This window comes from Lissotriton helveticus, chromosome 4_1 (genome assembly GCF_964261635.1).
Source record: "Lissotriton helveticus chromosome 4_1, aLisHel1.1, whole genome shotgun sequence".
Lineage (NCBI taxonomy): Eukaryota > Metazoa > Chordata > Amphibia > Caudata > Salamandridae > Lissotriton > Lissotriton helveticus.
In genome coordinates this window covers 1315094193-1315110673 of record NC_136063.1, presented here as the reverse complement: position 1 = coordinate 1315110673, position 16481 = coordinate 1315094193, and the positions used below count along the sequence as shown (strand labels likewise).

At 42.8% G+C, this 16481-nt stretch overlaps 1 protein-coding gene across 18 annotated transcripts in view; it reads left to right on the top strand.

The window, feature by feature from the left end:
- The window catches only part of PTPRM (protein tyrosine phosphatase receptor type M), a 1498021-nt gene that overhangs the window by 437957 nt on the left and 1043583 nt on the right, over positions 1-16481 (top strand). For all 18 annotated transcript variants that reach the window (XM_078687901.1, XM_078687900.1, XM_078687899.1 and 15 more), the window contains exon 4: positions 13649-13727. In XM_078687901.1, the coding sequence (XP_078544027.1) occupies positions 13649-13727 (79 nt within the window). The remainder of the gene's footprint in view (positions 1-13648; positions 13728-16481) is intronic.

Genomic DNA, 16481 nt, shown 5'->3' with positions numbered 1-16481 from the left:
TGCTAGAGTGTTGAGTAAAGCAGTCCATAGTCAGACTGACAACCAACAAACCTTGGCCACGGCAAACAGTGGTTTAGCAAATCTTCCTCCAGAAGTCTGGAGGAACACTGTAGAGAGACAAGACTAGCTGAGGTTCCGGACTACGTTTCTCAGATGGCACCTGGCCCGTTTCTTTCGGGCTTATCATTCTTTTCATCGTGGAAGTGCGATCTGTTAATGCCAACTGCAGGCGACTAGTACCTTGAGCCCTAGGGAGTTCTGGTAATGTTTTTTGGTCGCAGAGTAGTTCACCAGTCTTTGGTCAGGGACAAGTCACGATCCAGCGATTGCAGGGTGGCTATCACAGATGCAGAACATAGCACCTTGTCTTTGTGAAGTCCTGGCTTTGCAGAAACAGGTCTCTTTTTTGTCCTTTTTGTCAGAGCAGATCTGGAGTTCTCTCGTCAGAGGTGCCCCTTAAATCCTGGATTTAGGGGGTATTTAGGGGTGTGAGGGCTAGTAGCCAATATGCTTGTGACTGTGCGGCTAATCCACCCTTGGGGTGACCTCATCCAGGGGGGTGTAGTTCATCAATCTACCCAGAACCCACTATTTTTGGAACTTTTCAAGATGGCATGAGCTATCCTCGGCTCTAAGCCCAGATAGCCCACCCTAGAGCTGTGGCTAGCCTTTGCGGGCTGTACGCCGCCTGACTATCCAATTTCGCACATGCCCACATCCAGATGTGCTTGGGGCGTGGGAAGTGCTTTGTCCTCAGCTGGGGTACAAGTCACTTGCATATTAGAGAAGCCAAAGCCTTTGAGGCTCACCGCCTTGATGTGACATTTCGCTAGTCATCCTGGGAGGGCAGAGGTGTGAACTCCTTCCTGCCCTAGACTTTGTCTCTGTCCTCCGGGAGTGCTAACACTTCCTAGCAAGAGGGCAGGCTTCTGTCTTGGCGGCAATCGTCACGAAAAACCCACAAAGGCACAGGGAGACTGAGGCATCTCAGTGGCAACCTCTAAAGCTACCACCTGGGTACCTGACAGCTAACACTTGACACGAGAATTGTGTCAGGAGTGAAGAAGCACGGTATTGGATTCGGAGATACTGTAATGGAGCTAGCTACCTTGGAGTCCCCCGGTAGCCAGTCCGTGTTAACCTATGGACCGCCGTTCACTTACAGTGTGTTTAATGGAAAGATTAAAGTAAGGACATGTATGCTCTAACATATATGTTCACACCATTAATAAATGCACCCTGCCTCATGTGCAATAGAAGGTCTACCTTGGGGTGCCTTACTTATATTAAGGTCAGTGAGGGGACCCTGTCATCCATGATGTGTGCATAGGGGAAACAACCATTACAACAGTCATTACAACGCACTACCTTTACAACACAGTCATTACAACGCTACATCCTTTACATTGCCAGCCATTACAGCGCATGCCATTACAACGCTTGCCACTACAACGCATGCCATTACAATGCATTACAAGGTAAGTAATGGGAAATAGTAATTTTTACCCCTACACTATCCAACACTTACCCTACTGTTGCACTCACTGGAGTGGGAATAGTAATTTGTATCCCTACACTATCCAACACTTACACTACTGTTGCCCTAAAAGTATTATACGTTCTAATGATATGTGTTGTAAAGGTATGCATTGTAATGGAATGCATTGTAGTGTAGTTTCTAAAAATGCGTTGTAAAATCATGCGTTGTAATGGATGTTGCGATGTAACATGTCCTATTCGTAGATAGTTTGATCTCGAGCAGGAAAGCTGCTTGTTGCAGCCTCACAGACTTTACTTTTACTCAGGTCACTCAGGGTGATACAAATAGTGCTGCAGCCCTGGTAACCCCTTTAATCTCCCTGCCACTGTTACCTTATTTTATAGGGACTTAAAGGGGAGGTTAAAGAACTTGCCAATTGGGTTACCAATTAACATTACTTTGTGGGAACGAACACTGGCACTGGGGCCTGGTTGGCAGGCTCCAGTGCACTTTCAGTTCAATTACCACAGCATCCAGAGCAAAAAGTGGGGACTGACCATCCAAAAAGGGCACTTACCTAAAGTACCAAAATCCATTGCTTTAACCATTAACTACAAAAGTTTCACGTAGACTTTTGATCAGCGCTACTTCTAATATAGTTTATATACACACACATATATATAATTGTAGATATTTTAATAATGAAAAGTCCTGTTTTAAAACCAGAACAAATCACTGAAAGTCACCACTTCTACGTAATTAACGTAAGAATAACTTGCATTGCCATAGATTGCATTTGTCATCAGTGATGTAATATGTGAGGGCATTAGTGATGCATCACAGCTGTGCAATTATACTTAGGCCATTGACATATAACTGATACATTTCAGAGGGGATTTTTTTGTTTTTAAAATGGTAGTTCTTCATTATTAGAAGATTTGCATATAATTCCACTTAAACCTATGTTTTTCAGTGAATTACTAAGGTATTTGTTTTAATGTAAGTTTAAACCTTACTACCTAACTGATGTCTACGTCCACTTTGACCTTTATGTTTTTTTCAGTGAACTTATATGTTTATGATTTTGTTTTTTTCAAGAAGTAATTATTTTATATGAAGATTCTGTAGACCATACCATGGTGCCCAACCCCTACAGGTAGTCAAGCCATCCACAGACCCTACCCCACATTTTTCCTTTTCTAATTTATGTGAGGCACCGGCAAGAGTACAGGAATCCACATTGGCTCCGGCAAGGGTGGGAGCTGCGCTGGACTCCATGGGACTCTTTTAGAAGCTGCCAAAATCTCCCACAAAAGTCCAGTAGGAAAGATGGCTGCATTTAAAAAACATTTTTTGGCCTTTGGCCCAAGGTCAGGGTCCCTCTAGCAACCCCCATAAGGGCCAGCAATGGTTAGGGTACCCTTAACTTGCTCCCTTCTACCTCCATGTCCTGTAATGGCAGCCACAAACTTTTTTCATGTTGTGGCCAGCTAATGAGATCGCTCGGTCCTGCAGGACTGAACCAGCCGATGGAGGAGGAAGAAGAGGAAAAAGCCAACATGACCAGCCAAAATGCTTACTTTTTTTGTGTGTGTTCCTGGCTTGGAGATATCTCTTCTTTAACCTTAATGCCTCAAAAACGGCTGAAGCGACTTAGACCAAATCACAAAAAGCATTATTTCTGTTTAAATATCTTGCTTTATTCCAAATGTAGTATACTTTTGTTTAGCAGTTTTCTATGAATTGGTGTTCAAAAATCCCTATGGCGTTGCATATGCAAAAAGTATTTCAGGCCCCCCTCCCTTTTTCTCAGCCTCTGCTTGATGGATCACTGCAAAATATTCCATGAAGGAGATGAGGTGGATTAACTTTTTTTCCTTCTTAATGTTTTTTAAATATTTGTGACGTGACATCTAAGTTATTAGTGAAAGAAAACCGGCCTCCTCAGGAATTTTTTTTAATGGGAGCCTGCAATACCTGTATGAAACACTGTCTCTACAATCCTTCTTACAAGCTACTTGTGACGTCTCTAGTAGCTGTTAATAAAGACATTTTGTAGTTGCTAAACTGTAATAACTTATTACAGTTGAGGTCTGGTGTCACAATTCCTGCTGTCAGACACTGCAGCAAGATTAGAGCAAATTTAAAGCTGCAGTTTGATAAACAAAAACAAAACCTGGCTTTTCTTTCTGCTACTCTGTTTTACTATATGAACAGTGATAAGCAAAAAGGAAATGTTTATGCACACACATGCATAAATATATAGATATGCATATATATATATATATATATATCCAGCTCACGGTTTCCACAAAGCTTCAACCAAAGAAACCACGCACTCTGGGGTAGCTCTAAGATATTTATTTTAGAGTTCGCAACTTGCAGGAAATGGAGCTGGATATATATATATATATATATATATATATATATATATATATATATATATATATATAGATATATATATAGATATAGATAGATATAGATATAGATATAGATATAGATATAGATATAGATATAGATATAGATATAGATATAGATATAGATATAGATATAGATATATATATATATATATATATATATATATATATATCCATCCATCCATCCCTCTCCTTCGGAGGGCTATAAGGCTCCCAGAAGGTACTGGGCCCACCCATGTTGGTTGATGCCTTTTACTCCCTATGGCTTGGCCTACTATTGGCTCTTAACAACTTGGCGAAGTATCCCTTCATCACCGGACTGTGGTAGCGTGGGTCAAGCAGGCCAAGTCTTCTTGGGAAGGAGTAGGTGCAAGGAGATCACAAACTCACAAGTCAGAATAAATCCAGCAACCTAAATAAAAACATTTACAGTCAAATACTTCATTTGATGTAAAAAGGACTATTTATCTACCACAAAGTTCAATACCGCACATGCCAACTAATAAACTGACTTACTAAGGCAGGCCCACTAGGGTTATCTAGGTCAGCTCCTGTTCCACTTCCCCATTTATGGATGATAGTTATTCCCCATTCACAGGTGGTGATAGCCAAGCTTGGCCCCGCTAGGGAGTTCAATTCTTAGAAGTTGTACGAGGGCTTTTAGCAAAAATTCACATGTCCCCGCAGCTGGTTGCGTCAGTCAGAAAAAGTGCTCCTAGGACCCAACGACCTGGTATCAGTCCTAATCGCATTATCTAGGTTGGAGGTTCGGAGTCCTCGGATAGGCGTTCCCAGCCTGGCAGTGAGCAGGACTCTGGAATCTACAGCGGACATCCGAGGCACTTGTCTGATCCAGCAGCAAGTCTTTATCTGGGGTCAGGTCCTTGGGTGCTTCCGGACTCCCAGACTGGTAGGCGAAACTTGGCTCCAAGAATGCCGGTTTCCACCTGTAGTGATTACTGCTGCATGTTGTCCTAGGGCAACGGTTCCTTCCTCGATTCAATCCCCATACTGAACTGCAGGGGTTCTTCAAAGTGCACACAAGGCGATTTGTCTTCTCCTTATTTCCCTGCAAACATATAGCAATCGCTTCACAGCATCAATAAGGAGACGGCGCTCTTCAGGTCCCAGTTCTACCAACAGCCCTCCCTTTGTGGCAGTACTGGGGGGCGCTCAACATACCAGGCAGATGACCCAATTGGCATGCCGTTTTCGACGGACCAGAATCTCAACTCCTCTCCTGGAATCCTCTTGGTAGGACCATCCACTAGACTTCGCTCTCTCCAGGCAAACTCCTTTTCCTCACAGGGCCCACTTGCCTTCGCTCAGCTAGAACCTGGTGCACCAGCTTACAGGTGAGTGTTCTTGATTCTCTTGGTTGATGTCCCCTCAACCAGCATTGGACACTGGCAGAACCCCAGTTCTGGTCACAGTGGGCAGAATTCTTGCTGAGCTTCTTCACACTGATGTACCACTTCAGATTGACAATTTCGGAGTTTCAGCTCCCCTTTTTAGAATCCATGTCTAGGCACACTTGTGGTTTAGTGTCTCTCTTATTGAAGTTTGTGTTCTGAGGGTTGGCCACTTTGAAGTGCCCACTCCTTTGTTGTGCCCTTTCTCCAGATACAGCCTATCACAGCAGGGCAGTATCCATTTTTGATATCCCCAAACACTGGCCATTCGAGTGACTAGGGGGTACATACCTGGATGTCATCCTCAGTGATGTGTCTCAAAAGGCCCAAGCCCTACTGTTTATGATTCTCTTATCAGTGCTATCTCCTTTCTCAGATGTGCCTAGCAGGGCCGGACTGGCCGTAGCGGGCACCGGGCGTTTCCCCAGTGACCCGCCAGAGGGGGTGGTTTTAGGGTCCTGGGAGTGTGTTTTTGTCACCGGGGCTGGCAATATCGGCCCCCTGTAACAAAATCAGACGAAACTGTCTTGAACAAACAGCTCGGTCGCACCCTCCTCCTCCCCCACAAGGAGGCTGGCCGAGCATTTTGACAGCGCCGGTTTCGGTTCCTAGCCCTGGAGCCTAGTGTCTTTTTTTTCAGAATCAAAGGTCCTCTATCGATGTGCACCAAAGAACTTGGCTCTTTCTTCCTTCAATGTGTGTCCCATCCAGCTCTAAGAAATGCAGCAACCCTTATATGTCTAGGGAAAACCTCTTCCTCTCCATGCTTGTCCTGCAAGCCCTGTGCTTCCCAAAATAGAACCTAGTGTCTTCCATGCAAACAAACACACAGCTGCATGCACACATACCCACGAGTAGCCTCCAAAATACTGTACCCTCATTGGGCATTCATACAACCCAGTACTCACGCAACATCATGTGCTATCACCCACATGCAGTATCTGCTCACAGACCCACATGTATCCCAGCATGCACATGTAGCCATGGGCTCTGTCTTCTGATGTACTGTACCTTCTCAAAAGGACACATATATCTCACTTCTTCACGCAGTCCATTTCAGGTCTAGGGTGAGTTAAGCACACGGCACCAGAACTTGACCAGAGTCGGCCAGGGGGTGCCACTCTCATGACACCGGTTAAAAAAACTGTTCTCACTATGGATCATTAACTAAAAACACAGTATGTTGCTACCACCCTTCTCATACTACCCAGTGAAGGCAGTAATCTTTCACCACTTGATGGTAGCACTCTGGGGCCCCCTAAGCCATGGCGCACACGCATAATGAGTGTACTCTTGGGACCCAGAATTGTTTCCAGCAATCAAGATATCACCGTAGCTGGGGTACTCATGGCAGGGGTAGATGTCTATTACCATATAAGGGACTTTCCCGTCCCAACAATATATTAGAAAGAGCAATCTCTGGAAATGAATCCAAGAAAGAAGAGTCTAGTTATTGATGAGAAATTGGTTCAAGCGAGATAGATACAGCTCTAAAGCATCATACAGCCCTTTCCTTCCCTGTTCTTTCATAAGAGGTTCACAAACTAAGGAGTGGAGAAATCTGTAACAGGCTCCCAGTGCAATACAAACTTCTCATAATCCCTGACTGAATACCTTGATTAGAACAATTTTCAGGTGTTAATCAGTGCGATCATAGTTAATAAAATATGCAGAATCAAATAGACGTTGCTGTCCAAAGTGCTAATCAGTTTTTAATTTACATTTTGTTTGAACAGGTCTATTTCTAGAGAATATTAACTAAATCAGGAATGGGAAAGGATAGTCCTATCCAGCTCAGGCTGCAGAAACAATTATAAGTTTTGCAGTGAATGAACCTAATGGGCGGTTTGTGTCACCAGTTATTGCTCAGTAAGGTTATTGAACCTTGATTAGTTTATAGTTAAAGCAGCGAATACTGGGTCTGGCACAGTGAAAACTACCCTACACTACCATTCAGTGGCTAGTTCATCAATATACACACAAAGATGTAATACAAGACATGCTCACACATATATTGACTGAAAAAACAAAGGTGAAAGTTGTTAAAACAGCGTTAAAGTTGATCATTCTAATAATAATAAAAAAAGTTTTACAACCAAAAAAAAACAACATTCACCAGTTATTCATAAATGGCATAAGTAGAACTTACACCATTGTAAATATCATATGTCATAAGTCATGTAATATGTGATGTTATAAGCAGTGTCATCATAGCGGTGCAAGGTATACTAGTTCAATTACTTTGCCTTCGATGTTGGTGCTTAAAATTCACTGCAATAGAACTCATGCAGAGCCGTCCAATAAGGACTCACGATATGCGGGATAAAAGAAGGTGTGGCCGCGAGCGTGCTGTAGAACTGCAGACTTCCTTTGAAAAAGAGAAGTCCTCGAAACGCGTCAGGGTTGCAGTTTGCTGTGCAATTTACGGACTAATGCGAACGTTTCAATTACCGAATAAAGCTGATGAGGAGAAGCTCGTCTGTGTGTGAGTGCTTTCCGTTGTTGGACCTTCCCCAAGGAGCTTTGATGTATGTGTGGTCGTCCTGCCGCAGGGATTGTACCGCTTCAGACCTTGAAAGCCACGGAGCTCTTAGCCATCCATGGCTCCGAATGTGGGGCACCGATGTGGATTAAGAACGTTACGCTGCCCGGGGCTCAGTTGGAGCTCTATTCAGTGAATTTTAAGCACCAACATCGAAGGCACAGTAATCGAACTACACCTCCCAGAAAACAACTTGATTGCTCATCCAGAGCCGTCCAATAAGGACTCACGATATGCGGGATAAAAGAAGGTGAGGCCGCGAGCGTGCTGTAGAACTGCAGAATCCCTTTGAAAAAGAGAAGTCCTCGAAACGCGTCAGGGTTGCAGGTTGCTGTGCATTTTACGGACTAATGCGAACGTTTCAATTACCGAATAAAGCTGATGGGGAGAAGCTCGTCTGTGTGTGAGTGCTTCCCATTGTTGGACCTTCACCCAATGAGCTTTGATGTATGTGCGGCCGTCCTGCCTCAGGGATTGCACCGCTTCAGACCTTGAAAGCCACGGAGCTCTTAGCCATCCAGGGCTCCGAATGTGGGCCTCAGATGTGGATTAAGAACGTTAAGCTGTCCGGGGCTCAGTTGGAGCTCTATTGCAGTGAATTTTAAGCACCAACATCGAAGGCACAGTAATCGAACTACACCTCCCAGAAAACAACGTGATTGCTCATCCAGACCGTCCAATAAGGACTCACGATATGCGGTATAAAAGAAGGTGTGTCCGCGAGCGTGCTGTAGAACTGCAGACTCCTTTTGAAAAAGAGAAGTCCTCGAAACCCGTCAGGGTTGCAGTTTGCTGTGCATTTTACGGACTTTAATGCGAACGTTTCAATTACAGAATAAAGCTGATGGGGAGAAGCTCGTCTGTGTGTGAGTGCTTCCCGTTGTTGGACCTTCCCCAAGGAGCTTTGATGTATGTGCGTTCGTCCTGCCACAGGGATTGCACCGCTTCAGACCTTGAAAGCCACGGAGCTCTTAGCCATCCAGGGCTCCGAATGTGGGGCACAGATGTGGATTAAGATAGTTACGCTGTCCGGGGCTCAGTTGGAGCTCTATTGCAGTGAATTTTAAGCACCAACATCGAAGGCACAGTAATCGAACTACACCTCCCAGAAAACAACGTGATTGCTCATCCAGAGCCGTCCAATAAGGACTCACGATATGCGGGAAAAAAGAAGGTGTGGCCGCGAGCGTGCTGTAGAACTGCAGACTCCCTTTGAAAAAGAGAAGTCCTCGAAACGCGTCAGGGTTGCAGTTTGCTGTGCATTTTACGGACTAATGCGAACGTTTCAATTACCGAATAAAGCTGATGGGGAGAAGCTCGTCTGTGTGTGAGTGCTTCCCGTTGTTGGACCTTCCCCAAGGAGCTTTGAGATAGATAGATAGATAGATAGATATATATATATATATATATATATATATATATATATATATATATATATATATATATATATATTCCATCACACAGGAGCCCTAAGTGAAGAGACGCCACACGAAGAAAAATTTCAGCTCACTTTACTGAGGTGACAGCCTGCCAGCAGTGACCCTTCGAGACCGGCATTAAAAAGTGTCCGCCAATGCCACCAGACGCGTTTCAGGAGTAACCCTTTCTTCAGTGGATTGCAAATGGCAAAGAGTTCCGAGCGCTGCATCAGGTGCACAGCTTAAGTTCCAGGCATCCGCCCATGTGGGCGTGGCCTCCTCCGAGGCCTTGTGGATGTTGTAGTGCACTTGCAGTGAAAACCCCAGTGGGTGCAGTGTTCAGAGTCTTGAATTAAAGTTCATAATTCTTGCAGCGCTCGGAACTCTTTGCCATTTGCAATCCACTGAAGAAAGGGTTACTCCTGAAACGCGTCTGGTGGCATTGGCGGACACTTTTTAATGCCGGTCTCGAAGGGTCACTGCTGGTAGGCTGTCACCTCAATAAAGTGAGCTGAAATTTTTCTTCGTGTGGCGTCTCTTCACTTAGGGCTCCTGTGTGATGGAATGTATATATATATATATATATATATATATATATATATATATATATATATATATATATATATATATATATCTCCAAAAGAAAATAATGTCCGCACTCGCTCAATACGATAAATTGGGTTTATTTCACAAGAGACTCCAGAACAGTCCCCTTCACCTACGCGTTTCGACCGCAGGTCTTGTTCACCAACCGTGCAAAGTGTGCACCTCTGAGTGAACGATTTGGTGGATTATATATGTATATATATTCACTGAGAAGATAAAGATTAAATTAGTGTTATAGTTAGGTGAATTTGTCAGTGACAAGATTAACATTTTGAACTAAACTGACACAGAAATTCACTTGTTCTAGTAGCAGAACGAACTATAACTTGTGCCCCAGCCATGCACTACTTATGACCGAACATATTACAATGACTCATGACATGTTCTATGACAACATTTAGGTCATCACTGATGACCTCTCAAATTACATCACTCATGACACCACTGATGTTGTCATCCAATAAGTGTGCTAGGTTTTTTATAGTTTACAAAGTGGCAACTAACTACTGTTTACTTTTCAACCTAATTGTGTACAACTTGGGTCCTGCTGATGGGTGAAAGTGTTTACAAAATGCATGTGCTTGTAATGCATCATAGGCGTCTAGAGCATTTGAACACATTATAAATGTTTGCATTGAGGAATAAACCTGTGTGCTTGATGACAGTTGACAACCTGTGTCCATTATGTTCCACACAAGGTTTTAGGCTCTGCAGAAAAAGTTTGCAACAGGGCAGAGATTCTACATACAACATAATAAGTATTGTAAGCAGCCTTAAGGAGTTAATACACAGATTCATTTCAGCATGACAATTTCTAAGTAATACGGAAGATTGTGTTTTGCTTCAAAAGATGGGCTATCATTAAACTTTCCACCACAGTATGAAGGTTGCAGGTAGTATAATCTTTAACACCTTCAGACGTTGCTTATTTTAAGTGAACAGTGTCTTAATTGTCAAGTGTTGCTTAGAGTGTACTCTGTTCCTTGTGGATATTTTTTAATACTCTTCAGTGTATTTCTCATGAGACTTTCCCTGTCTGCAAGCAGTGTGGTGCAGGTTACTCTCCTGTTTACAGTCCCCACTGCTCTACTCATATCAAACTAATTTTTCCAATGTATGTTCAGTGACTGTAAGCGGTTTGATACATAAAAAAGTTGTCCGTAGTAGGGCATTCATTTTTGGAATAGACGTTTAGAATTTTTTAAGAACTTGCCTTTTTCTGTACAATTGTATTATTATTGAACACTGTATGCAGTGAGGGTTTCCCATACATCTGTGCTTGACTGTTAATGTGAACCAACATTCCCGTGAAGTGGAAGGTCAACATAGCACATAACCCGTTTTCTACACCTAAGGGAGTTGTTTCTGTGATGGCATTAATGATGCCTTGTATCCTTCTGAGCTATTTTGTACTTACTTTCTGCGCTCTAATGCCATATGCTTTTATAGAGCAGTGTGTATGATATAAACAGTGATGACATCATTAATGTCATAAATGATGTCATAGAACATGTCATGAGTAATGTAATACATAAGGTCATAAGCAATGCATGATGGGGCAAAATTCTAGTTGGCTCAGATTACTAGAATTGGTGTATTTCTGTTTTTTTAGTTCAAAACGTTAAGGTTGTCACTGACAAATTCACCAATATATAGTGTTGCTTAAACCTTAGTTTTTTTCAATGGATTTGTTAGGTTTTTATTTTAAAACAAAAACAGATATTTTTATCACACCTAAGTATAACGTTACTTTAACCTTTGGTTTTTTCAGTGAATTTCTAGGTTTTTTTTAACTGCAAAGTAATATTTAATTACCTTACGTAAATCAAACCACATGCAACCAAGTCCACGCTGCACACAGCCCCCATCCCAGAGCTGTTATCAGCCCCGGGGACCTCATCTGCCTTGGCCTATACTATTAAAGGTGGTTGCCCTGGTGCCCATCCTGGGCCCCCCTCCATACAATTGTTGGGGGCCGCGAGGGAGTCCTAAGGCTACCTGCATGCAAAATGGAGGTTGCACGAGTTATAAATGGGATAAATAGAATTAGAAGAAATAAATAAAAATACATAGTCACAGTGTATACAAAAAGTATAGCGCTATCTTGGCCTGTAGGCATCAGAGCACTTTAGAGAATAGACAAAATAGAGGTAACACAAGTTACATAGGGAATACATAGAGTTACATGAAATAGATACAAGTACATAGCCACAGTGTATACAAAGAGTGGGAATAAACAGTGGGATATGTGCACAGAACAGTTCTGAGGTAGTTATGGTAGAGTGTAGTGAGGGTGGGGAGTGGAGGCCCAGTTTTCCCTGAACTAGTAGGTAGTGAAGTTAATTTTCATCCAGAGAGTTCCGGTAGCTTAGGGGGTGATTTAGGTACTTTGCTGAGAAGTGAAAATTTAAGTTTCTTCTTGAAGTTTTGGAAGGATTCAATGTCACATAGATCCTGCTGCAGCAAGTTCAATATTCTGGGAGTGTTACCGGAGAAAGAGAGAGTGCAAGATTTTCCTTTCTTCAGTTTGATCGTACTCGAGAGAACGCTGCTTGAGCTATGAAGAGGTCTTTTTGGCTGGCTTCGGAAAGTTTGTTTGCAGGTGTTAGGCTTGGCTTTTTCAGCGGGTTTACACCCAGACTTTTTTCTTTTTGGCCTCCTGTTTTTCACCTTGCTGTTGGATTTAGGACTCTGGGCACTTTACCACGGCTATTCAGTGCTAAAGTGCATATGCTTGCCCTGTAAATTGTGTTTATGGGTTGGTGTTTTCATGGTTGGCTTATTTAATGTACTACTAAGTCCCTAGTACAGTGCACGGTGTGTGCCCAGGGTCTGTAAATACAAATGCTGCTAGTGGGTCTGCAGCAATGATTGTGCCACCCACACAGGCAGCCTTTCAAAGGTGTCTCAGACCTGAAACTGCAGTGTCTCCGTGCAGTTTGTACTGCCATGTCGACCTGGCAAGGGCCCAAACCTTCCCTTTTCTTACATATAAGGCACCCCTCAGGTAGGCCCAAGGTAGCCACAGGGGCTGGGTGCTGTGTATGTGAAAGGTAGGAGATGTACTGTTGTGTTTTACATGTCCTGATCGTGAAAGACTATGTTGTTCTGTTCCATCCCCAGGGCTCTCTGTGGCTGTCAACAATAAGAAATGGTATTCAAAGTCTCCCATATAAGCATACCTTACATTAAAAGCACTATAATTGCTACCTCTGTAAGATGGCTTCGCATGAGAAGGCTGTGTTGCTAACCCGTACTTTGCACATGACATCCGTCGATGGCAATGTGCTTGGCACAGCACAGATTGAAGTGTATTTTCAGATTCATTTGTGTGCTTAGTGTGTTTGGTTACCCTTTTTCAATATTATTTTTAGTGACAACACTTCTTTCTCAAATTGGCAATTGTTTTCACAGAAGTTAGAAGGGTTGATGAGGGCATGAATTTAATATTTATGTAACTTGATCTGTAACTATAAGATCATTTTGTCGCAAATAAAATATTTCAGAACATGCAGCATGTCGTCTACCTACAGGTGAAGCTGTCTGTAACATTTTGATGCATTCTTTGTAACAGGCAAAGTACATTAGTATTTAAATAAAAGCATGAAAGTGAAGCATGATTTTATTACGAGACATTAAGCAGAATTCAGGACGAAGTGGGGGAACCCTCTTTCTAACATAGTGCCTTGACATCTGCTCTGTGTGTTGGTTTACCTTGTACAATTTAACTGTTTCACAACCCATATAATGTTGTTGTTTTTTTTTTTATTTAGGTCTATTTTGAAGTTGTGACGTCGGGGCAGCAAGGGTACATTGCAATTGACGAAGTCGAAGTTCATGGACACCCATGCTGTAAGTGATTTAAAAAAAAATTGTATCCGTATGTTTGCTCTAATATTTTTTTATTTCTTCCACTCAATGTTTGCGTTACATTGCTTCACCACGGAATAATAAGCAATAGATTGAATGAATGGCAGGTCTATCTTTTTTTTTTTAAACATTTTTTATTGGTTATTGTTAACAGCAACCAAACATGAACATTGGCAGTTTTGACGGAGTGTACATCCTTATATAAATCAACTATAGATTTTGTTCGTATTCTTGGGATCACTGACTGTACCAGGGGTAGTACAACATATCTTCAGCAAGAACTGTAATTAATTTGTGTTACTACTGCTTAAGTTTTCCAGTTAAACTGACTCAGTCCTCCTCACCCTCTTCGTCTGAACTAGTTACCTCTTCTTCAGGCAGCGGGTCACACAAGTCCCCCCTATACACATTCCAAGGCATCCAGATCTTATTCCATTTACGTGGACTAGCCCTGATCTTATACACCGCTCGTTCTGTCAGCATCAGCATATCCATATTTCTACACCAGTGCGCCAATGTAGGTGAATCTGCTGCACCCCATTTCTGTGCGATGTCCCTCTTAGCTTCCATAATGCCTATCGTACCCCAGATTTGACCGTGGCGTGAAAGATCGTTTGGGTCCCATATATTCAGAAGACATTTACGAGGCTCAGGTGGAAGTGAGACCTCCAGCGCCTGTGAGATAGTACGCATCACCTGTCTCCAGTACTCTATTATACTCGGGCATTCCCAAATGGTGTGCAGAAATGTTCCTTCCTCCTCACACCCGCGGAGACAGTAAGGTGTGCTGCGCCCGCTGAAGCTTGTGTAATGTGGTTCTGGTGTAATAGATCCGGTGCACAATTTTAAGCTGTACAAGACGGAACTTGGCTGAAATGACCACCTCTTTTGGAGACGCATGCGCCGAATTCCACTCCGAATCGTCCATGCCGCCCAGTTCGTCTACCCACTTTTCTCGCAGTTTGGATGTGGGGTCTGGCATGTTATTGATCAGCTTACGATATGTGAGTGATGTGGCGCTGTGCTGCATAATGGCAGGTCTATCTTGCTTTCTTTACTTTATTTCGACCAATGGCCATAAAAGCAATAAAATAATTATAAAAGGAAGCACAATGCAATGTGAGCTGGAAAATATACAGATACCAGTCATAAAATATTCGTAGAAGTATCCACTCGTGGCCTAGGGTCACAGTACGGACATGCAAACATTTGACCATAGACAAAAACCTATTGTGGTCCCTCGTGAGTAAAAGTACAGTTTATACATGTCATGCTGTGAATAATAAACTTTAAAAAGTAGATACCCAAATAAAATGCATTGGTAGGCGCGTCCATACTACATTTAACCCATAGAACATAGGGATTTATCAATGTGGAAAAAGATGGTATGGATACAGGAATGCAACTGGGGTTACATACCCTCCCCTGTCGCATAGACAACCTATCTGAATAAAGTGCATGTGCTTCAGCTTACATTATAATTAAAAAAGGGTGAAAAAAGGGTAAGAGAGCCATTTTTTTGCCGAATTGGCCATATACTCTCCAAAAATGTAGCAAAGGAGAAGACAATAACCGAGGATGGAGCTATCCGGGAAGGTGTGTGGAAGCTTATAGGCTGGGAGAATCCCCTGAGATCCGGTCTAGAAGACTAGAGTAGGTGAGGGTATTCCAAACTGAAGAGTTGGTATAGTCTGCACAACTTGTGGAATTTTTCTCAGTTCTAAATAGAATGTTGCATGGGTGCAAGTACTGCAGTCCTTGCACTAGAAAGTTCTATATACATGAATTCTGAGCCTGGCCAGAAAGGGAGAACTGCTTTCATTGCCACTTATGATTAGATGCCACAATTATGATTTGAGAGGGTGTCTCCAAAGATGATTGTTAACAGAGCTGCCCTTCTACTTCAAGCACACTCTTTAGAGACACTTCAAAAAACAACAAAGAACGTCAGTAACCACTTGTCGGGCACTGGGGTAAACGGCCCTCATCTACTGGACTTCATGGTCCAGGAGTTTGCATGGCCTCTCATTTTGTAAGCTACCCAAGGACCAACACCTTCTATATATGCCGAAGGAGCATAGAGCATGAGCTACTTTAACTGTCCTCACCATGGTCCTCTTTTGGAACATCTGCATTATTCAAAGACAGGCTTCAAATGATTTAGTCTCTAATCCTTACATTTATTTTAAAATAAGGATAGAAAATATAATACAACACTTTCATGCAGAGTTTAGCAAAGAGCGAGCCACCAACAAATAAAACAGCAATCTGTGTACAACACTAACAAATAGAGTAGCACCTTCTACCGCTGTTACAAATGAAAAGAAAGTGAGTCTTCTGAGGCGCTTGAGTAGCCCGTTTGTTTGCACACTGTCTCCCCCTAGCAATTTATCAAAATGATTATGAAATAATGTCATTTTTTCTATATATTCTGCAATCATATGTTGAGTTGGAGATGAAAAATGACAGCTTTGCTGGAAATGGGGAGTGATTCACTCCATGGTAAGGGCGGGGAGTGAAGGGACCATGAGTTGGCAAGTAGGACCGAATGCCGGGTCTAGAGGTGGCTCACCACGAACAGGAGTGGAGCAGATGGTGAACAGAGCAGTGTGGGAATTTAGGGGGTGGGTTTATTGGAGTGGTGGGAGAATACTGCAAAAAGGAGCTAGACGGAGCAAGCAAAGGAAGGAGAATACAAGGGTGTTCCAGTACACAGACAAGAAAGGATGGGGTGTG